This window comes from Numida meleagris, chromosome 3 (assembly GCF_002078875.1).
Source record: "Numida meleagris isolate 19003 breed g44 Domestic line chromosome 3, NumMel1.0, whole genome shotgun sequence".
NCBI classification, from domain to species: Eukaryota; Metazoa; Chordata; class Aves; order Galliformes; family Numididae; genus Numida; species Numida meleagris.
In genome coordinates this window covers 21,604,956-21,627,640 of record NC_034411.1, presented here as the reverse complement: position 1 = coordinate 21,627,640, position 22,685 = coordinate 21,604,956, and the positions used below count along the sequence as shown (strand labels likewise).

Below are 22,685 nucleotides of genomic sequence, written 5' to 3'. Positions count from 1 at the left end.
GTGAGTGCTCTCTGAGGGGTGAATTTGCTGCTCTAACAGTCATTGACATTTTATTTATTTTAACCTGAAATGGATGCAGGTTTTTTTAAGTCCAAGAATTTGTTCTAGCTCTTAAGAATGTAGCCTGGAGTTGTAGGAGCAGCAGAGACAAGTTGGAGAGTAATTTAAGGCTGGTGTTCCTTGACGTTTTCAAGTGCTTTATACATATACCCAAAATGTCAGGAAAATGATTTTTTGTTTCTTTTCTTACTTTTACAGCTTGGCACTGCAATTGGCTTTTTGTTGCCACCTGTTCTGGTTCCAAATACCCCTGATGATATTGATCTAATGGCACATAATATAAGCATCATGTTCTATGGAACAGCAATAGTATCCACACTTCTGTTCTTCTTAACGGGCGTTGGTAAGTGTTCTCTTCTTAAAGCGTGAAAGTACTGTGGCCACAGGGAGTGTTTATGCTGTTGTACTTCAGCCATCTGACTTAGCCCACAGGAGTTCTCAAGTAACCCGTTCTCAGGTTACTTGTGCTCACTGTCTGTTGTGTCAAGGTTAGGAGACAAACTTTACTGTGTGTCATGCTTCACATGGAGCAACCTCTCTCAGGACATGCAGGTTTTTTGCTAGGACCCCTGAGGACACTATGATGTAATGGAAATTCTTTCTGTTATTCTCGCAATTCAGATGTAAAGGTCTAGACACATTGCAGACGAAGTCAGTCTCTAACCATATGCTGGTAGCAATGAGTTGTGAACAAATTAATTAACTTGTCTATTCTGGCCATGACTTGTTTCTTGCATGAGAAAATCTAGGATATATATTTATGGAAGTATTAAAAAAGACAAATTAATCTTGTGAAATGTATTGAACTATCACACTTCATACTTCAAAAAAGGAACAAGCATGACTTTGGTAAAGGCAGATGAGAATCTTTTTCTTCTTTTTCCCTAGTGTTTGAAGAGAAACCCAAATACCCTCCTAGTCACTCTCAAGCACTCCTGCAAGCTATGCCTCCTGAGGATTACTCCTACAAGCAGTCGATTATTAATTTGGTCAGAAACGTCCCATTTGTACTTCTGCTGATCAGCTATGGTAAGTGGTTATATCTGGCTGTTGTCTGGCAGAGCAGTTCCAATGTGTGCCAGAAGCATGGTGAGGTTTAATTGTTGTGGATTTTTGATTGAGGGAGGGAAATGTCAAACTACTATGTATTCAGCAGCCTATACTGGAAAACCCAGCAGTATTCAGAATGCCATTTATCAGTCTGGAGAAGAGATCTCACATGGCAGATAAAAGGTTATTCCTCTGGTTTGAGTCTTGAATACCAAAAGATTAACTCTGTGGTAGCAGATCTGTGTGGCTAGATGTGGGATGACTGAAGCTATTGTTTTGCTATTGCAGGAATTATGACTGGAACATTTTATTCTGTCTCCACGTTATTAAACCAGATGATAGTAACTCATTATGAGGTAAGTATTGTTTGTTTTTTAATTTTATATTTGCAGAGGTGATGGTGTTTATTACTTAAATTTGGTTTCCTTAGTACCCCCCCCCCATACAGTTTCTTGCATCATACAGCTGTGGGAGTCATAGGAATGTTTGTTTGCACGTATGACTGCCAAGAGGTCTGAACTTGACTCTGAGTAGAAACAAGTTATTAATGAGCACCATATAAATATTTGTTGAAAGGGAGAAGAAGTGAACGCTGGGAGAATTGGCTTGACACTGGTGGTGGCAGGAATGGTGGGTTCGATTATTTGTGGTTTGTGGCTGGATTACACTAAAACGTACAAGTAAGTGTGGGTAGGCATGTATGGGGCTAAGGGTAGGAGACTGGTGCAATCATGTTAGAAAAATACTGCAAGTGTGGAAGTGAACTGATGATAAAATGCAGCACATCCCTGATCTTCTTCAGCCTTGATGAAGATGAGTTTCAGAGGCTACAGTAGAAGTCTGACTCTCTGTTACTGGTTCTTGGCCAAAAGAAATGAGATAGCATGTGCTGTGGAGAATGCAAAGACATGAAGGGGTTTTCCATCTACTCCTGTCTCTGCAGGGAGTGTTAGGTTGACATGAAAAGCATTGTGTGTCCTACATGTAGTGGCCAGGTAGCCCGGTAGGTTCCTTCTCCAGGGAAAGCATAAAGGCTCAAAACTTACTCTTCCTTGTTTTGTGAAGCATCCAGTTGAGGGATTCCCAGTTCTTGTACTACTCCTGGACCTGTTAAGAAGCATAACACTGGCTTTCATTCAGGGGGTGACCATGCAGCAGAACTCTGCTTTGGCGTAAGGGCTCTTGGGTCCATCACCTGTGGCTTGGTGCCCCCCAGGAGTGGGCAGTGCTCCGGAGTGCTGCTGGCAGCAGAGGAGTTCTCCCTTGCTGATTCTCACATGTGAGCACTGTAAAAATTTATAGGATGCTAGTGCTTTAGATTGTATCTGCATGCCTTTTGGCTTATAAATGAGTGATGCATGCTTTAATGTTTTGGATTACATCCCTAATTCCAGATTTAAAGTGTTTTTTTTTTTTTTAACTTGCTTCTTAGACTGATTTTTATCACTAATATCGATTTGTCTGCTGCTGCTTTGATCTTTTTATAATGGACTGTGCTGCAGAATGGCCAAGAGATGCAGCACAGTGGAGAACTAAAATAGTCTTGAGGTAGTAGTTTCCTGTGCAGTTATTCATTTTTTGAGAGTCTGAGTAGTTCTCTTGGCCTTAAATGAAGCAGCTGTGAAACTAAGGCAGTAAGGAGTTGGGGAAGGATTGTATTCTCACTGAAACGCATGATATGTTTAAGTCAGAATGACAGGAAACAAATTTCATTATTGTAGAAGGTCAGTTGTTAGCAAGGGAATAAATAATGTTTAAATGACTGTTCTGTACTTCAGCAATGTGCTATGACCTTATGTTTAAAATGTTAATATATTTTTATTGTTGTTGCATTGCAGGCAAACTACTTTGATTGTTTACATTCTCTCTTTCATTGGGATGGTGGTATTTACCTTCACGCTGGACCTCGGATACCTTATACTGGTGTTTGTGACTGGAGGAGTGCTTGGGTGAGCGATGAAAGGAGGCTGGAAGGCTAATTGCAGTTCTGCTCAGAAACAGTATTTGGCTGTTTTAGCTCTGTTTCTACTGCATGTTCTGTCACCATGCTCTCAACCTATGTCTGTAGGTTGTAGATGTGGTTTGTTTGGCAGGCAAAGCAAGTGTTGAATCATATTAGATCTTGAAAACAAACAGTTCAGAATAGCAGATAATTCAGAGTACCAGGTGTTGATGCTTGATTTTCATAGCCATAGTAACAGATGAAAGCTATACCCATCATCCTCTTGTTTTCTTCTTCATCAGATTCTTCATGACTGGCTATCTGCCGCTTGGGTTTGAATTTGCTGTGGAAATCACATACCCAGAGTCTGAGGGCACTTCGTCGGGTCTCCTCAACGCATCAGCACAGGTTATATCACTTTGTTTATTCAAGTGGCGTGAAGTTCAGGAAGGCTGCTCTGCTAGAATCTAAGTCTTTCTTAGGTTTGGCTGGTCTCCATTGTGTTGCTGTGGTCTTTTTAAAGTATATATTTCTTAATTACTATTTGGTTCTGTACGATGTGGTCTGAAACTGATGACTCTTTTCTATGCGGTACTGATGAAGTGACTTGTTTGTAGATATTTGGAATTGTCTTCACACTTGTTCAAGGAAAGCTTACAACAGACTACAGTCCTCGTGCAGGAAACCTCTTTCTTTGCGCTTGGCTGTTTGTGGGCATTATCTTAACAGGTAATTAAGCAGAAGTGGAAGCAATGATTTATTTTAAATGTAAAAATGTGGGGTTCTTTGAGATGTTTCAACCACTTAGAATATATATGTATTAGTATATGACTTCTTGTCTGGGCTGAGGACCAAAATGACTAATAAGTGCAGGGTATGTTTTGTTTTGTTTAAGTTTTACATAGTTGCTGTGTACACACGCTTTGTTTTAAGGGTGATGTTGCTAATAGATGGACAACCATTTGTCACCCGTTTCTTGAGCTTTGTCCTGAATTTGTGGCAGATGTCTGCCTTCAAAGTAGGATAGTGAACATAAGCAAATAGGTAAATTGAGTTTGCAGTTTTTCAAATGTAAGAAATGTTGATTTTTATTCCTGAACTAGGAGTGATTTAGACATGCCAGTGCTTGGGAGTATGCTGGAAGTGACAAAACCACCAAGCTTTGCTTTACGTACTCATGGTTTAAAAGCTTTTGTTGTCATTTTTTTTTTGCATGTGATTTGTGAGGAGCAAGTTCCAACTGTCACCGCTTCAAATTACGAGCGTCGATACGTGTATTTTGAATCTTTGCTGAAAGCAACTTCTTTGTGCTTGCACTGTATGAATGTTGCCCTTGAAATGCATGTCATTATAAAGCTGGAAATCAACTTTCTCTCTTTTCTTTTTTCCATTTTTTTTCCCCAGCCTTAATAAAATCAGATCTGCGAAGACACAATGTGAATTCAGGAATTATGAATATGGATGTTAAAGCTGTAAGTGGTGACTCTTTTACACTGATTATATTTCTACACTTGAATGATTGGCTTCTATTGAAATAATAATATTCACAGAAAAGAGTGATTGACAAAAACTTACTATGTGACTGTTTCTGTGCTGCTTTGTAAGGACATAGCCATGTGGGATATTGCCATCAGATATGTTTCTCTCCTTAGCTTCCATGAAAAATCTCTGCTCTCAGATTTTCCTGAATTTTATATGGCTAGTATTCATCTCTTATTTTATTTCTTGAGTCTAGGATTTATTTATTTTTCCATGTTTGTAATTAGTTTTGTAAACTGTGAAAGCCTTTTTTGCATATCACACTGGGAGGTCATGCTGTAGATGACATGTTTTATTTTAAATACCTGCCATCCCTTTAAGTGAAGTTGGTGTCTGAGGAACTGAAGTCACGCTGCAGTTCTTATTCTGTGTTTTCATGAAGAGCCAGGTCATTCTTCTGCTGAGCACCCTGTTGTTTACGAGGTTCCAAGACCATGGGTCAGCAGCTTTTACAACTTAACTCAGTCACGAGTAGAACTAAGACCAACACCTGAAACTTTTTTCAATGCTGTTATTTTCTTGACCCTTTGGATGCAGATAAGGAAAACAGCTTTCTGAAGTCAGATATTTTAAGGCCCTGTATATGCCTTTTTTTATTATAAAGGTGTCTTGTGTATACAACAGTTTCTGGTCACTGCAATCAGTTTGAGCACTTAAGGTTCAGAAACTTGCAAGTTGGTGCCATATGAGCAAACTTTCACCTGCGTGGCTGTGTTTGCACGGTATGACAGTCTGTGAGTTTATCAGCTTGGGTTAGGGTTATCATGGGGATGGATGTGATGACTTGTAGATAGCAGTCCATCACTATTCCACTTTCCCTCATTACCTTGTTAATTATCTCAACTGTCACACAACTTCATTACTATTAACCACAATAAAACAAAAATTTGGAGTTCTCGCCCCAGTATTATCATAGATGAGAGCTGCCTGTGTTAATAAGCGTAGAACAGCTGCCTGTGTAAATGAAGACAAAATAATACACCAATTCCAAACCTTGATTGTCAAGATTCTTCTGTATTTAAGCATGATAGAGGGGGAAAAAAAAGGAAGTTAATCTACATGTGATAAATATCTATATGCAGTAAACATGTATTTTAGAGTTATACTGAAGAAACTCAATTCTGTGGATTTTTTATTTTTTTTTTTCTTCAGAAAGAGAAGGAAAAATAGGGCTTTCTATAAATGTCTCTTCCAACTAATAAGCTACATATACTATTGGAGTCTAACTTCTTAGTTACCTAAGAGTGCTGAGGTTGAAAGTGGCTTTGGCTGTGTAACAGCTTAATTCCTGCTTACTATTTTTTTCTTCCCCCAGGTACCAGTTGACAATCCGGTAGGACGTGAAACTTGTACTGCATTAAAAATTCAGTCAGATTTATAAACCTGAAAGAAGATGGCTTAGAAACGCACAATTTTGGTTGAATGCTGAACAATATTATTTAGTGGAATCACTGGATTTATGCGTATGGCTAGTAAAGTGTGTTTGGTGATTTTGTGACAGTTGTGTGGTGGGAGCTATGAAGATGCTCCGTTCATTTTGCCCAAGATACAAACAATACAACTTTGTATGGAATATTTATTTTAACAGATTTCAAGTTTTGCCATTTCACTAGTGAAGAACTGTCTGAATCACAGAATCATAGCGGTTGGAAAGGACTTCTGGGGATCATCGAGTCCAACCCCCAAATGCTCTCCATTCTAGGAAGAAATGTACATTTAGGATGCACACTAAAATTTGCATTTGGAATCCTAAAGTACAGTCGTGATCAGAAGTATCTTCTCCCCGAGAAATCAAAAGTTAGTTAATTTCTTGTTCAGTCTTTTCTGGTGCATTTACGAAGTCAGAGTAGGTGGCTGCATAACTGGAGGGCGTTCATACTTCTTTTTAATGTCTCTGATGTAAGACAGTGTTTCCTTCTGGGAAACTGTCTATAGCACAATTCTGAAAACGAGATGACTGCAATTATGTGTTTTGAGTTTCTTTTGCCTTGAAACTTCTTGCTAGATACTGGCAGGCAGAGGAGAGAAAATACTTTTTTGTAGATTCATCAAGCATTTCTGGGGAGATTTAAAGAGTTTCCCACTAGGCATATTGAAGACAATACATTTCTTATTAAATAGAAAGAAAAGAGGAAGAAAGACCACTGATCTCTATCTACGGTGAAGTATTCACAGGCAATGGAATACGATTGCACAGGTTGCTTCCTGCATATTTTGAGTGCTTTCTCAGTTCAAATGAGAGGAACACATGTTTACAAAGAGATGGTGCCTTTACAAAGTAAAGAAGATCCTTGCCTCATCTTGAGTTTGAACAGTGCTGCTGAAGAAATTCCATTTTGCGTGTTAAACCTCCTGAATATTTGTGGAGTATCAGAAAATGTGTTCTACCTGTTGTGTTGGGTTTTTTCCCCTCCATTTATTTCTGTGTTACGTGTTGTATCACTTGTCTTGTGTACAATTTTTGTGCTCGTTGTATAACTTAACAGTTGTATAACTTGTTCCTCACAGTTAAAAGCTGTAAGGGTGACTGAAAGGAAAATAGTGATGTTTCTCTTTGTCTGATGAAATACTTGCTGTTTAAATAATGAATCTGAGCTACAAAAGGAGTATACTTCTTTGCTTTTGTATTATTATTTGTATTATTATTTCTCACTGCAGTGCTTCTGATGTTGTTGTTCTTCACCTTGCGTACTATCTACCCAGCTACAGAACTGACATCGCTGCAGTAATACTGAGGCTCTTCTAGTACTGAATAGTCCAGCCAGAGTTAGCAGCATTGAGGCTTTAGCAGCCTTTAAGGTGAGCCTGCAGTTTCAGTGCCATCAGTGATGCAGTCTGTGAGTTCGTACAGCTGTAGTGCCATCCAGAAGGTTGAATCCTCCTCAAAGTTTTCTGTGGGTTACAGCTTGGTATGGGGAACTTTGCAACTCCCAAGATAGTCTTTCAAGGTGTTAAGTATAATTAAATGCTTTTCTTCTGCCTTGTTTCTCTATAGATTTAGAGATTTTTTTTTTTATATAGAAAAGAACCTGTACATGTAGCTTTCTTAACTTAGCCTCTAAGCTTTGCTCTTAATTTAGCGTTTTGTGTGATAAATGCTTCAGACATGAGTGGGCTGAATGGCAGTGTATATATCTGAAAAAGCCAAGCATATCTGGAACATTTGTCTTCCCAAAACCAGTCTGTGCCTCTGCCAGGTCCAGTGCTAGAGAGGGAGTGGGCACACTGTATGGCTTCTGGAGAGACAAGCTCTATGAGAGGTGTCCTCTGTGAGACAGCTGAAAGGAAATGTTCAAATGGCAGGCAAGGGTGTAAGAGTGAAAGCAGAGACAATTTATTTATCTCAGTTCTTACATGAAATGACTAACTGATATCAGCTGCCCCATCCAGGAATGTACACATTTTCAGCCTGAGTGAGCAAAGTGGAAGTTCCTTTCTTTTGATGTGAGTGATTTTTGCCTTTAGAGAAGTGGTGATGCTGTGATATATATAACTCTTCCACAGAATACAGGTTCAGTAAATTTTTACTGTGTTCAGAGACAGTGGTTGCTATGTACGTTCCCTTTTAAAAGCAAAAATTTAGCAGGACATTCTGTTTTGGGGGATGTGCTTTCAAATGTCCAGTAGAATCTTTGGTAGTATCCAGAATACTTTCTGCATGTCTACTACGCACTGTTCAAATTCTAAGGCTGAGCTCTTAATTTATTTTTAAAATTCCTTTCCCCACTTGTTTCCAGTTTGTTTAGTTGTTTTCGTTTGATTATTGAAAACTATTCCAGCCCTGCTGGCTCCTTGTGTTTTTTATCTTCTGCCAAATTACTTGGCTGCCCTCTGAAATTGTCCAAACAAGGTTTTTTGCATGCTAGGAAGCCTGCAGGGTTCCTGAAAAGAAAATATTCTTAATAATGAAGACTTAATTACATCCTGGATTTAATGCAGATCAAAAGGAACTTGAAAGTTGGAAACCTGTGAGTATATATTTATTTGAAAGCTATTTCTGGGCGAGGACTGAGTACAGAAATAAAAGGTTAAGTAGAGAAATAAGGAACAAATAAACCAATAATTGTCTGTTTATCAAAAAAACCCCCGAGGTTCTAGCTTGTGGCAGAAACAGGTTTGGGGTAATTGGAGCTTTATTTTTTGCTTTTTTTTGTTGTTGTTTTTAAATAATATCTTGTCAATCAAATGTGTCTGGAATTAGAAATAGTGTTTCTGGCTTCATGAACCGTGAGATTGTGGTTCAGCCCCCTCCTGGCAGAGGCTAAAAATCGTTACTGCTTAAAGAGTAATCAGACAAGGAATGGGGTCGTGTATGCCAACTATGAGAGGATGGAGTCGGCAACCACGTGAGGAGAGCCATCCCAGTCCCATGTGTTAATTTGTGTTTTTTAAGTCTACTTTTCTTTTGGGTGTTTCAAGAGAATTCTGGTGGTTGTGAGATTATCATGCAATTTTGAGCACAAGCAAAAGGTCCATTTGCAAGTTATCCGTGGTCCATCAGAGTGCATGCTTTCAGCTGCAGGATTCAGAGATTAGCCTTTCAAAGAAATCTGTTAGTTTCTTCCAGACTATGTTATGTTTTTTGCTAACTTAAGTGGGAGAGACCAAGAGAGCACTGACACATTGGCACTTTTGTATTGTAATGTAAGCCTGAAGTCCTCTTTCTGTTCTCTAAGTGCATAACTATCACACCTGTATGGCATAGTCTGGGGTTTCTGCAGTCAGAATCTTCCTTTCACAGATTGGAAGATAATTCTTTCAGAGTATTTATTTTGTAGAGAAGTGCTTGCCCACAGTATCTCTTCCTGTTGCTAAATGCTTATCTTTAAAAAGGAAGAATGAGGGAAGTGGGAAGAATATATGTGAGTCATTTCAAGTTAAGGCTTTCATGATCGCATCCTCTTAACCATCCTATTTGTTCAGGATAATCTGTTGCCTCTGGAACTATCACAGGAGTGTGTGTTTAATGTTATCAGCCTATGTTTCCTAGTGGAAAAAATGCTTTTTGAAAAAGCTTTGGACTAACTTCTGTGTCTATGACTAAGTGAAATAGGGTTAAGCTGTATATATCACTCTGATTTTCCGTTCTGTGAACTCATTGGTTTTCCTTTGTGAATGGGAATGTAGTGTTGGTTGTTGTCTTGCTGTACTTGTACATAACACCTCCTGAAGCGTTAGAAACTGCAAACGGTTCATAGCCCACGAGCTAAGCTGTTGTATCTGCGTTTTATCCCCCTACACATAACATGCTGCCTGGAATCTGTGAAATTATGTTAATACACAGAATAGAATGGAACAAGCAAAAATATGCCTAGGAGAAATGCATTTCCTTGTAAGACCTGTGTTATTTACCGCTCATCTTTGTTCTCTTGGAGATGGTGAAGATTTTTGCTGTAATTTTTGTTATTGTCCCATTCTTTGTTTCAAAAGAAAATAAAAAAATCCCTATGAATATTCTCTGAATGCAGTATTATATATTTGTATATACGTGGGTGAAATCATTCCTTACTGTTATATGTCACTTAGAAAGCTTACAGCATGCAACTTGATTGGAGCAAAGCTGCTGGTACAACTGATGTGTAAGAATGACTCATTTTTTCCCCCCCTCAAGAGCTGTCGTTTACTGTAGGACAGCTAAGCTTTATAAGTGAATTGTATACTGTGCACTTAATAAACACGCATACATTTATATGCAGACTGAATATACACATGTTGTCTAAGTATTACACACAAGACTATTGGCTTACAGGGAAACTTTGTCAGCGTATGAAATTAAAGTATTTGCACCGGTAATTAAGTTGCAGTGCTCTAATGTAGTGGTTTCTCCTTTGCTTTGAAGGAGGTCTATGGAGAAAAAGTATGGCTGAGACCTAAAGCAGGGCAGTCCAAAAAGTCAGCTCCTCCAGGGTAGTGCTAAGATTATTTTACTTATTTTATTCTCAGATGATTAGTGTTGATTCCCAGGACATGCGCTGGGGGCCAAGCAAGTTTGAAGGAGCCAGCTTCAAAGAAAGTAGAGTCGCTGTAAGAAAATGATTTTAATTTTCACCTTCCTTCTCCACACAGCTCTGAGCTACTTTTTTACAAGATTAATCCTAGAAGGAGGCTGCAGTTTGTGCAGAGCACCAGGCGCACCAGCCTTGTGTGGTAAGTCAGTGCTAACTTGGAGTTGTATTTGGTTAGGACTGTATTCTTACGTTACCCCTCTGATAGCTGTAGGCTTATATTCCCATTTAGTGTTGCAATTTAAACATTCCCACAGCCGGAAAGGAACAATCACAGCAAATTATTATTGCCTTAAAGTTCATTCTTTGGCAGACGCTTAGTGTTTCTTGAAAGAAAAGAAACCTCACCAGGTATGTGGGAGATGTGAAGGCATCCTGACTGTGAGTCAAAGCCATTCTTGAGAGAAAATCTGTTCTTTGTTTCTATAGCTGGAGGGGTGTTCTATGTATCCAAAACTAACAAGTGGGATACGCTTCCAGAAACTGGATTTTGCACGGTTAAAATGTGCAGGTAATGAACACTCTGGCTGTTTCCTATGCTAAGAAGGCTCATTAGAGCTTGCTGGATTTCCTCCCTGCTGCCTTGACTAACCTCATCTGACCTTGTTCTGAATCAATATTTCTATCTTTGCTTAGACAACGTCTTTTAGAAGTCAAAACAATAATATCCTGGACTTTGTATAACAAAGTACTTCAGCAGTTGTATCTCAGTAAAAAATAGGCAAAATGTGGGCAGTGTTTAGACACGGTTACTGATTTGTGAGATAGTGCCTGCTGAATATCAGGTAACGTCAGTACTTAGGCTCTAGGGCGCTGATTTTTATCAGAAGGGAGAGTCCTAAAGTTGTTGGGTCGGGTTGAATGGGGACCGCTTGTGAGTTCCTTATTATTTTACAAATTGAATTGTCCATCTGGTGTCAAGGGTAGAAGACATTAAAATGTTACAGTGCCCTTTCTATGCTTGTACATACTGATATTCTCCATTGATTCCTTGGTAAATAACTTGGCTTCCTCAGAATAATTCATCAGCTAATTCAGAACAACTTCCAGGTGCAGGAAGAAACCTGCACCATCCTGCTGGGGTGAGAATGGCTTGCCCTTGGCTTATTAACCAGCTCCATGCACTTCAATTTGTGTATCCTGTGCTCCCAGAGTGCAGCTGAAATTCATTTAGGGGCCTATTGCTAAAAGCCTACAATTCATGTGGAGGCTAATGCTTAAAGCCGAAAGCTCCCGTGATTTCTCTTCTTGTATTTGCTCAAAAAAAAGTTTCAGAAGGGTAGAGGAGCCCTCAGAGGCTCAGCCTGACAAAGCCTCCCAACCCAGGCAGCTGACAGTGGAGATACGGAGATCCCGTGGCTTCTGGGGAGCCAAGAGCTGGGGATGACTTTGTTCCAACATACTTCATCTGCTCTGCCATGGACTGTGAGAATCTTGCTAGAGTTGCAAAATGGGTATGATTCACATGACAGCGTGTAATGTAGATGAATGAAAAAAATCATTTTTTTCCAAATGACTGTATTTCCTTTAAGGGCTTTAAGTTTTGAAGGTGACCACAGTATTTGAACTTTACCCTCATCTGCAGGCGCTTCTGCAGTGTTTTGTCTACTGTTCGTTGCTTTCTTGAGGGGGGGAATTTTAATCTGTGGAGCACTGGCATCCAATGAAGCTTGAAGCGCTGCTCCAGATCAAAAGCTGCTTTATGAAACCGTCAGTGTTGCGGTGATGTTTTGTCATTATTGTGGAATGAGAACAGTGAATCATGCGTTTCTTTCTTTGCAGATTTCACAAAGCAGCTCAGTCCAAGGGCTTGTGGCTGCTGGGCTTATGACAAGTCTTATTGCTAAACTTGATCACTTTTTCAGTCCACTCTCAAGTACTCCTGATCTCAAGCAGGCAATGTTTGCACGGCATCCACTCCTCTCCCGGTGCAGGAAGCAGTGACTCAGTACTCAAACACAGAGCCTTGCCTTGGCATGGAGTCAGTCCCCGCTCTCACCTCTACTCAGCCACTCCAGTTCCTTTGTGACAAGAGCTGGGGTGCCGCCAATTGCTGAGGAGATGGAAGCAATCTTGTGTCAGAGGAGCAGATCCTTTTTTTAGCAGCTTCCTTTCTTTGCTACCTGTGCTGCTATTATGCAGTTCCCTTGAGCAAAGCGATGGTGTGGGGTGGTTCACCCTGCGCCTGAAGGTTATGGAGGAAATGAACAGTCCAAAAAAGATGGCTTGTGTAGATTTATGGAAGGTTACTGTAGTGTTTCGTTGTTTTTTTTACAAGCAGATCTTGTTGCAGAGAGTGAATCATATGCTATGCTGGCAAATGAGACCTTCACAACAAGTTGCGTTAATGCAGACATTTCCCCAGGCTGGGGCCGAAGCCTTGGAGTAAGACAGCAGGGCAGGCTAGCCAGGATGTGGTTGTCCATTGTACGTGGTGCTACTAGCTGTAAGTCAGCAAGGTGACCGTAATGGGCACAGGGTGGGCAAGAGCTGTGTTGCTGTCAGCAGGGCTAGGATAGATTTCTAGGGAGCATGCTGGGGTGGATTTACATGCTAGTCCAGATATGTCAGCTTTTCCTGCCACTTTGGTTTCCTGTGCTGGAAACCTTGCCTGTTGTATTAAACTGAGATCAAGTGGAGCCCCATTAAACTAAATTAACACTAATGATGTGTTTTGGTGGAATTAGTGCAGGAGGTCCTGGATCTGCTCAGGCAGAAATCAAAAGGCATTGCTGATGTTCATTGCTAAAGCTGAAGCAGTTTGATGCTGTATTGCTAGAGCAGCACAAAACAAACAGTTAAGGGTTTCCAGAAAGAGTTATTTTGGGGAGTGCTCCCAAGTAGCACAGCCTCAAGCCTTCCTTTCGTAGCTTGCTTTTTTTTTTTTTTAAGTCTACTTTACATTTTTATTTTCCCAGCTTTTATGATCACAGTGATTTATACATAAAGTTATCATTCTTAGTGGTTACGCAAACTACTCCTGCAAACTCGCAATTAACATATTACCATGGTGACATCCTTATCACCATTTAACCTTGCAGTTCATTACTAAGCAAATCCCATTCCAGCGTGATTTCCAGGTCAGGACAAAAAGCCCAAGCAAATGAGTTTTATTTTCCTTTCCAGGCACCAAATGAGGTTGCCATGGGTATTCCAGGAAATGGACTAAAGTTTGCACATCCATCATGCAGTTGTGTCAGGTAAACTTTCCAACCCCACATTATCTTTTTTCCATAGAATCACCAAGTCTGGAAAAGATGACTAAGATTATCTAGTCCAGCTGTCCCCTAACCACCAATATTTCCTCGCTAAACCATGTCCCTTAGTACAATATCTAAATGTTTCTTGAACACCTCAAGGGCCAGTGATTCCACTACCTCCCTGGGCAGCCTGTGCCAGCACCTGACCACTCCTCACCCAGCAACTGCAATGGGCTTTGTGGGGACAGGGGGCAACAGGGGTCTGCGTTGGTCTCAGCAGGGAGAGCAGCTCCCCATTTTCTTAGTTTGGGGCTCCCTGCACGCTTGTGGAGAAAGCTTCCTGAAAGCAGTGCCGATGTTAATATCACCTTGCTGCTACGGTGCAATTAAGAGCCATTAATTTTTCCTCCGTTGGTTGTGTAATTGCACTGCAGTGCCTTCTGAATGCTGCGTGTGAATGAGTCTGCAATTGGAAATAATGAAGGTTAGAACCTTCCTGCAGGACTTAATGATCAAATTAGTTCATTTGGCCCAGAAAACAGCTGTGGTGGCACCAAGCTCTGTTAGGAAGAAGACCACAGGTTAAGAGTGCTGCTCAGCCCTATTACTTGAAGAGAGGACCACAGTGCCCTCCACGATGCTCCGGGGCATGGGTGCCCTGGCAGGCAGGGCCTTGTTTGGCTTTGGCTGGCAGAGCCTTTCTCCAGCGTCCCTGATGCCAGCCTCCAGCCGGGACGCTGACAGAATGTGGCTGGCAGGGCTCACAGGGGATGCCAGCTCCTGTGGGGGCCGATAGCAGAAGGCTGGCGTACACCCAGGGCTTCTGAGAGCCGTCATGGAGCGGACAGGGTACGGCAGGGCACATGCCAGCCTCAGGGTGCCTGAGGGGACAGCTCTTTTCACTCACTTGGTGCCATTTACGGGGCTCGTTGACACGTGGGATTTCTGTTATTAGGCAGTTAGTTAGGGGGGCTACCTGGGGCTGGGCACGGCTCTCTGAAGGGCCGCGGGGTCAGGCAGCTCCTGGGCCGGGTGGCTCGGGGCGGCAACCCTGTCACAGCCCCCGGGCACGGTCCTCGGGCCGCCGGGGGGCGCCATCGTCGCGGCCGCGCCGGGCAGCGTCTCCGCCAATTGTTTCTCCCCCCGCCTTCTAGCCCCGCCCCTCTTTGTTGCGGCCGCCAATAGGAGCGCGCCGAAGGCGGGCGGCCGGCCGTAGCGTGGTAACGGCGGGGCGGCATGGAGCGGAGAGCCCGCAGCGCGGCCGGGGTCGGGCCGGGGCGCCCGGGCCGCGGGACTCAGGACGCCGCGCGGGGGGCGGGTATCTGCCGTTAAGACCGGGGCCTCGGCGCGCGCAAACGCACGTCTATACCTATCTCTATTGATAGAAGGGGGCGGCGGGGCCCGGTCGCCCCCCGCCCGGGGCATGGCGGCGGGGCCATGACGGGAGCGGCGGGCGGTGGCGGCCCCCGCCGGGTGTCGGCTGCGGCCAAGGGCGGGGGCCGCTCCCGGAGCGCTCAGCCGCGGGCGGCGGGCAGCGGCAGCGGCGGCGGCTCGGAGGAAGAGGAGCAGCGGGACGGCGGGGTGCTGTTCCTCGTCAACAAGAGCGGCTTCCCGCTGGACGGGCAGACCTGGGAGCGGATGTGGGGGCACGTGGAGAGGGTGCACCCCGACGGCAGCGCCGTGGCCGCCGCCATCCGCAGCGCCGCCTGCCTGGCCCGGGTAAGGCTGCGAGGGGCGGGAAGGGGCTGCGCGTCCCTCCCGCGATCCGCTGTGGCGGGTCCCTGCCTGCTGCTCAGCTGGCCTTGATGCCTGGTGCTGAGAGAGGGTGGGCCCTGGGCGCGGTGCGGGGCCTGGGCTGGTGGGTTGGTGCGCGCAGACCGTAATGAATGAAAAGCCCCAGGTTCGAGTCTGCCGGCTTTATCCGCGGTGGGTAACGGAGCGCTCGCTCTGCGCGCGGCGGCCTCCTGCTCCCAATGGGGCGCGGTGGGGCGGGAGGCGGCAGTTCGGTGCGGGCTGCCCGCGGCGAGCCGACTCCTGGTATTCCCAGGCACGGGGCGGTCGCTGGCCCCGCTGCGCTATTCGGATCAGCCCTCGCACTGCAGCGGCTCTGTTGTCTGTGGAGGTGTTGCTGCTTAGAAATAGCGATGCGGGGTCGAAGTCTCCCATCGCTCTGCTCCTGAATCCCACTTGCTTTGTAAACACGCGATCCACTGCGCTATCTGTGTCTCCTCTCTGCAGCCCTGGCATCCCACTTGTACCCCCGGGGCTGGCTGGCTGCTGCCCTGCTGGTGGGCTGGGACTGGTCCTCTGCAGGGGCTATGCTTTGAGGAGTAGGACAATGCCAGGCAACAAATGCTGTGACAGCATGACAGCCCTGGCAGGAGTTCCCCTTTCTGAGCCTGGTGTAAAGTGTGACCAGAGGAACGGAGAGGCTCCCCGCAGATAGACGAGGGTAGGGATAGGAGCTGCAGCCCTGCCTCTGCCACTCCCATCCCCGCTCTGCTTCCCACCACTGTCTGTGCCCCAACTCTGTGGGTGCTTCTGGAAACCAGGGGTGGACCTGTGGTTAGGAAGCTGGGAACCGTAGTATTTTTTATGCTGCCCAGTCCCTGAGAGCGTACAGCACCTTCTGGGGTGTGCTGGGACCTCTGTGCTTCCAATGGTATTAGCAGGAGCTGCAGGCGCTCAGAAATACGCAGGGATTGGGCTCTGGGCAGGTGGAGCTCTGCCCACGAACCTTGGACACAGCTGGCCCAGATCAGCTTGCCTGGCTGCAGTGTGACCAGTGTGGGCCTGGTGCCTGCATAGCCACGTTTGTGCCTGGAGCTGGCCCAAGATGCAGAGCAGTCCAGAGCCATTCGTGCTGCAAGCTCTCACGGTGCTCTGGTGATTTTGTTCCGTGTGTAGTTCACACACATGTGGGAAAGATGTTGACACGGAAGGTTTCAGCACCAAAAGGTCTGGGCCCAGCCCAGCCCTGATGGTTAGGGTGCCTGCACTGTGAGCAGCAGGGGCTGTGTGTCCCAGCACCCATCCCGTCCCCCAGCAGCTGGGGGCCTAAAGGCTCTCCAGCAGTCCAGCTCCTGTAGTTTGGGTGAGGGCTGCCCCACTGCCTCGGTGTGCTGTGCATGTGCAGTGCAGGCAGGCTTTTATCTTATGGGAGAGTCTGTATAGGAGGGAGAGCAGCAGGAGTTGTTACATCTGGAAACCTTCATTCACTTTTTTTTTTTTTAAACTATTTATGCTCCTGAAACTTGAGCCCTGTCACACTGGTCCATCCAAGCCAAAGGGGCTGGGGGTGGAAGGAACTGATGAAACTGAAGAACTACCTCTAATGAAGAGCGTATGCCTGGAAATTGTGACTAAGAAGCGCTCACGATCTCCGCTCATGACTTGTTGTGGTAGCAGAGCTGTCTGTGGGGTTACCATGCCTCTTGCTGCACTGAGAGTGCTAGCAGCACGCTGGAGCCACAGCCATCTGTCTGCTTCCCATTTAAAACACATTTTTGTGTGTCAGTAGTGTGAGTCTCTTCCTTTCCCTTTTCCAAGGCCTGTGTATTGTCTGACAGTAGTAGCAAGCTGAATGCGGTTGCCGGTCTCCTTGGGAGGTGCTTGTCACAAAGCAAACGCTGAGCAGCTCACTCGGAGCGGAGGTGGGAGCCTGGGCAGCCAGGTCTGTGTGATGGAGGCACCGCCTGTTTTAATAGGTGCTGACCCCTGGTTTCTAAGCCTTGCCCCTGCAGGAGGGGGGTGATGACAAGGAGCTGCCCCTTCCGTGTGTGGCTGTGGGCTGAGGAGCCACGTAGCTGTGGGGATTAGATGTGGATTGAGGGCCGGGCTTCAGATGGTGCTTTGGCACCAGCAGATGCCTTAGGGGATTTCTGAAAAAATCCCATTATGGTACAGTCTCTAAGTGCCTTAATACCGTTAGCTATCTGGTCCCCTCAGGTGGCCTTTTGGCCCCACTGATCCCTGCCTAGCAAGTGCTGGAATTGCATTTCTGTGAGGAGCCTGTGTGTGTAGCCACAAAGGCATGGGGGCCTGTCCTGTACCCACGCTGCAGGGTGTGGGCAGTTGCTGTCACAAGTGGGATGGCTTTGTCCGGTGCCCAAGTTCACTCAGGTGGGAGTTGTGTGTTGCAGTGCTGCACGGTGTTAAGTGCACACCTCTGTCTGAGTACCTCAGCCTCCTGTGGCGAGTAGTAGCTGTCTGACCTCTTTCTCTTCTCTCTGTGCCCAGCCTTCAGTGCCGCCGGTGCCCAACTACAAGCTGTCCATGTCCATCCCAGAATGGCTGCAGGCAATACAGAGCTACATGAAGATGCTGCAGTATCCTCCGCACAATGTGAGCTCTGCAGAGAAGGCTGACGTGTGTCCAGCATGGAGCACAGCCTCACGGGTTAGCAGGGTTTGCTGGAGCTGATCACGAGGGCTGGGGATCATCGGGGTTGAAGGGACACCTCTCAGCACTGCTACAGGCTTCTTGAGCCTTTTCTGAAGCTTGTAATGAGCCACAGAAAAGCAGGAGCTGTGGAAGGGAGGGAGGTCTTGGAGCATGCGTCTGCATTCCAGCCCTGCAGCCTGCCCCTGGGAGAGCTGTGTTAAGGGTGATAACAAGGAAGGCCCCTTTCCAAATGTCCCAGCTTGGAGGTTTCATTGGAGCAGCACACATCAACCCGGCCTCCCTGCTGCTCTGTCACTGCCCTGTGCCTGATAGCCAGCCCTTCCCCATGCTGACACATAACGCTGGGGGAAGCAGCTGCTGGCCTGGATGCTGACTTGGCTGCTCTTCTCTGTTTGCTTTTTCTCTAAACTCTCCTTTTGTGCGTGTGTGTGTGCTGGGGGAAGCGGCGAAGATGAGGAATGAATGTGAAGTCCTGGTAAGGATTAGGAAGGGATGTGGGTAGCAGCTGGAGGAGCATCCAAAAATAGCAGGGCAGATGCTGGGATCAAAGCCCAGGCAGCAGCTCAAGGGCAGGCAGTGCTGTGCAGTCCCCCTTGGGCAGAGGGCTGCAGGGAGGAGGGCTGCATTGGAGGGGAGTCCATGTCACGCAGCTCAAAAAAACCCATTTTTTCCTCCAGTGGTTTTGAAATGCTGCACTTTGCTATGGAGCAGGAACAAGTCTCAGAGGTCGGGTTTGGCTCTGTGTTCAAACAAGCTTCAAAGTGTGCTGGGACTGGGGAGCAGCATCCTGGCTTCCTTTGAGGGCTGAAGGAGGCTGTATGTTTTCAGAGCGCTCTGTGAAAGGGCCTCATGAATTAAGTTTCAAAGGTGGGAGGGAAGGAAAGATGTTTCTTTTTTTTTTTTTTTTTTCTTTTTTTTCTCTGGAGAACTCTGAACTCTAACTGAAGTCAGTTCTGAACATCCTGATGCAAGCTGAAGATTTGTATAGCCATGGTCATGCAGCCAGCAGCTGTGCTGGTTGTGCCGTGCTGGGATTTGGCTGGTGGGTGGCTGTACTCTGGCATCTTTCATGATGAACTCTCATACGCTCGTGGTGTTAACTTTTGTTCTTGAGTTGCACTTAGGTGGCTAGTTCCATTTTAAGTGCACTGTGTATTTTAGGGAATTATTTATATTTGCTAAGTGTAAATAGATGTATCGCCATATGGTTGGTTTACAGACTGACTGAATTAAATCTTACAAAGGAAATTAGTTGTTTGAAACAGTGAATGATGTTGGTTGGTCTGGGCTCTTGTCCAAAGGGGAGACTTTTTTTCAAACTCTCACGTAACCCAATGGCAAATGAGAGCTAGAGGAGAAGAGAATTCACAACTCCCAAATGCCAAATGTGTCATATTAGACAAGTGACCTTTTCGCTTGATTCTCTACCTAATGCTGATTAATATGTCATAGAAGGATGGATGAAAAATGTAATTGTCTTATTTCTCATGCCAGGGTTTCATCTCTGTAATGTAACAAAATTAACCTTTTGAGCATTGTGATTTTATTGTTTGTCTGTTTAAGTTGCTTTCCTTAACATTCAAAATTCAGATACAATCACACGGGAACTCAGTTCTTCGAGATCAGAAAAACCAGACCTCTAAGTGGGTAAGTGTCTCTGGAGGTGGTATACTGTCCCACTCCCCAATAAATGCTGCAGGCACTCAGCTGATGCAAAGCAATGTAGTGGTGTGGGAGGTCTCTAGTGCTGCAGTCTGCCCTGGCACAGCCATAGCTGTGTGTCACTGCCTTTGCAAGGAGAGTCCCAGCTTGCTGCCTCATGGCACAAGGGTTCATAGCAAGCCAGCAGGGAGAAGGGCTGAACTTGCTCGGTAGCCACAGTGTAGCTGGCCAAGCTTGAATGTGCAGGGTTGGAAAAATTCAGTTCTTGTTTGCTGGTGTTGGGTTGGGAGGGCTGGGCTGTTTTTATGGAAACTATGTATGTCTTGATATTCTGGTTTGCGCTGTAATACCATTGCTGATGGTAGGAAAAGATCAACTGTGCACAGTGCTGCAGAAATCTTGACATTATCTTGAGCTCAGTTATTTCACCTTGGTGGATCACAAAGGAGTAGCTCAAGTCATGGTCTTGCTTCTCCCTTTACTGTTCATCTTGTCATTCCTTCCACCTGGTTGACTCATGCTGTGGATGACAATGAGTTGCACAATATGAATATGAACATGTGTGCAGGGAGTGTGGCAACAGAGTTGGGACCTCTTGCATGTAAGAGCTGTATGACAATTCTTTGAAAGGATCCAGTAACTTGGCAGGTTGAGGTGGGACAACTTTGTGCCTTTTTTAATATTTTTTTATATATTGACAACTTTGTGCCTTTTTTTATAGGGCAAAATTTAGATAAGCAGAATGTAATGACTCCCGTAGGCTGTCCTGTCTAGCTCTCCCCAGCTGTGTGTCACTAACAATGTGTTGCTGTAAATTCCTCTTCCCATCACAGCTCAGACTTCATGTTTTCGTCTTGCTGACAACAATCTTTCCCACTTCTTTTCTCTATGCAATTTTACTGTACTGGTGGAACTTGTTTAGAAGAAATCTTGTGCTTTGAATGATAAATGGGTTTATAGAGGCTTAAACCAGTTTTCAGGCTGGTCACTCATTTTTAAATTTATTCTATTTTATGCAAGGAAGTGGAGGATAAGATGAACTCACTACTTGAAAGGTCTGTGTTCTCCTGGCTTGATGAAAGTCTGGCTTATGAGAACAGTGCTTTTTCCTTAAAGTGAATCAGCGTGGAGACGTAATCAGGGCTTTTGATCCTCTTCTAAGTGGTCTCATTTCCTCCATTTATCTGCCCTTAATGTTTTGGCTTGGGTACTCACGTTTGGCTTCTCTCCTTGTACTGCAACACTTCTGAGCAATCTACTTTGTGGTGACAGGACTTCTGGAGAGCTACAGCGAGGGCCCCTGGAAATGGTCTGGCTACTAGGGGCTGGCTTGCCAGGCACAGCTGTCTTCCTCTCTCTTCCGTTGGACTTGCACAGTGTTAGCTGCTAAGCCTGCACTGGTTTGCTCCTTGACCTAATGGACAGAAGTAGCCCTGGCACAGGATGTGTGTAGGATCCCTCACTTGCTGCTGAAATGATGCAGGAGCCCACTGGCAAAGCAAGGTTTGTATTTGCAAGTGGATCTGGCAAGATGCTGCACTATCCATTTCCACCAACTCTTGGAAGCTGAGACTGTTCCCAGAGTGGTGATTTATTGATGCTGAGCATATTGTTTATTTCATATTATGAAGGCTCAGGCTAATGAAAGTATTACGAGATCTCTGGCAGCCTCTCTTTGTGAGAGTGGTGGCTGGACACAAAGAAGTTGAGTGCTAGGTAGAAATTATGAATATTCATAAATTCACGTGAAAGTGTCCTAAAGCAGCTGGAGCATATTAATGAGTATTTCTGTTATGGAGGGAGGACTATTATGGAGATTTACTGTCAGCATCAGTGTGATACATGAAAGAATAAAAATGCCTGGCTGGGCTTAGGAAGGAGAGCATGAATTATCCATAGGAAGACGTAACATTAAGCAATGCAGGCTTGATACAACTCTTGTCTTTATAATCTCTTTTATGAAAAAGTCAGTTAGCTATCACCTTGCATCTAGACGGCTTGATGCCCTGTGAATTTGTCTAGACCACAGACGATGCTTCTGAAAATGTTAGATTGTGTTGGTATGGCTTTGTAAGTCAGGGGTGGTAGAGATGTGATCCTAAAAACTGTCTCGTTCTTATTGTATTGGCAGCGTGTATCTAGAACTGGATTTTAGCTTGCCTGGGTTTGCTGTACTTGTACAGAACCCAGATTTACAGGCATAGCATGGGTGTCCTGACCGAGGGCGATGTCCTTGGTTTAGGCTTTGTGGTGGGCCCTTCCATATTGGGTAAGTAAAGGATGCTCGATGGAGTTCTGCTCTACTGATACATGGTAGGTGTGAGAGTGCGGCTGGGATGTGTGTGTTTCAGGCACTTACCGACAGGACTGGTTTTCTTTTTTGCATACAGGATTATGCTGGCAGAACTTACATTACAGCTTCTGTTTGTACAACAACTCTGATTTAAAAATTGGTTATTCTTTAGTCATTGCTCTTTAAAGCTCCCAAGCACAGATCATGTCAGAGCTTCAGAAAAACAAAATGTATTTCCACATATCTAGTAATGTCTATAAATGTTAATTCAGTTCTAATAGACTTTTATTACTGGCTGTACAACAAGCAATAAACCCTCTGCAAGCTTCTGATCTAGGACACGTGAGCCACAATGTGGAGCAAGCATCTCTGTTCTGCAGAAAGTAATGGGGACGGTAGGTAGGTGTGGTATTGTGCTGTTCCCTCCACTCAGTTGCTGTTTGGTCGTTGTAACTCCAGCTGAAGCAAAAAATGATGGATTCTGGGTGCTCTGAGATATCACAGAGCTGGCTCTGAGCTGTGAAGGTGGA

At 44.9% G+C, this 22,685-nt stretch overlaps 2 protein-coding genes across 6 annotated transcripts in view; both read left to right on the top strand.

Annotated features, from left to right (window-relative positions):
* LOC110395691 (putative deoxyribonuclease TATDN3) overlaps positions 1 to 10,048 on the top strand; it is a 30,548-nt gene extending 20,500 nt beyond the window's left edge. For 2 of the 3 annotated variants that reach the window (XM_021390396.1, XM_021390394.1), the window contains exons 10-18: positions 259 to 403; positions 949 to 1,089; positions 1,399 to 1,466; positions 1,687 to 1,790; positions 2,949 to 3,059; positions 3,355 to 3,460; positions 3,670 to 3,781; positions 4,457 to 4,524; positions 5,907 to 10,045. In XM_021390396.1, coding sequence (XP_021246071.1) covers positions 259 to 403; positions 949 to 1,089; positions 1,399 to 1,466; positions 1,687 to 1,790; positions 2,949 to 3,059; positions 3,355 to 3,460; positions 3,670 to 3,781; positions 4,457 to 4,524; positions 5,907 to 5,972 — 921 coding nt within the window. In that variant the 3' untranslated portion in view covers positions 5,973 to 10,045. Of the gene's footprint in view, positions 1 to 258; positions 404 to 948; positions 1,090 to 1,398; positions 1,467 to 1,686; positions 1,791 to 2,948; positions 3,060 to 3,354; positions 3,461 to 3,669; positions 3,782 to 4,456; positions 4,525 to 5,906 lie in introns of all 3 variants that reach the window. The other variant, XM_021390397.1, reaches the window with a different exon arrangement.
* VASH2 (vasohibin 2) overlaps positions 10,192 to 22,685 on the top strand; it is a 29,805-nt gene continuing 17,311 nt past the window's right edge. The window contains exons 1-4 of one of the 3 annotated variants that reach the window (XM_021390406.1): positions 10,192 to 10,738; positions 13,723 to 13,796; positions 18,036 to 18,124; positions 19,791 to 19,847. In XM_021390406.1, the coding sequence (XP_021246081.1) occupies positions 13,782 to 13,796; positions 18,036 to 18,124; positions 19,791 to 19,847 (161 nt within the window). In that variant the 5' untranslated portion in view covers positions 10,192 to 10,738; positions 13,723 to 13,781. Of the gene's footprint in view, positions 10,739 to 13,722; positions 13,797 to 15,010; positions 15,516 to 18,035; positions 18,125 to 19,790; positions 19,848 to 22,685 lie in introns of those variants that run through there. The other 2 variants (XM_021390407.1, XM_021390404.1) reach the window with 2 other exon arrangements.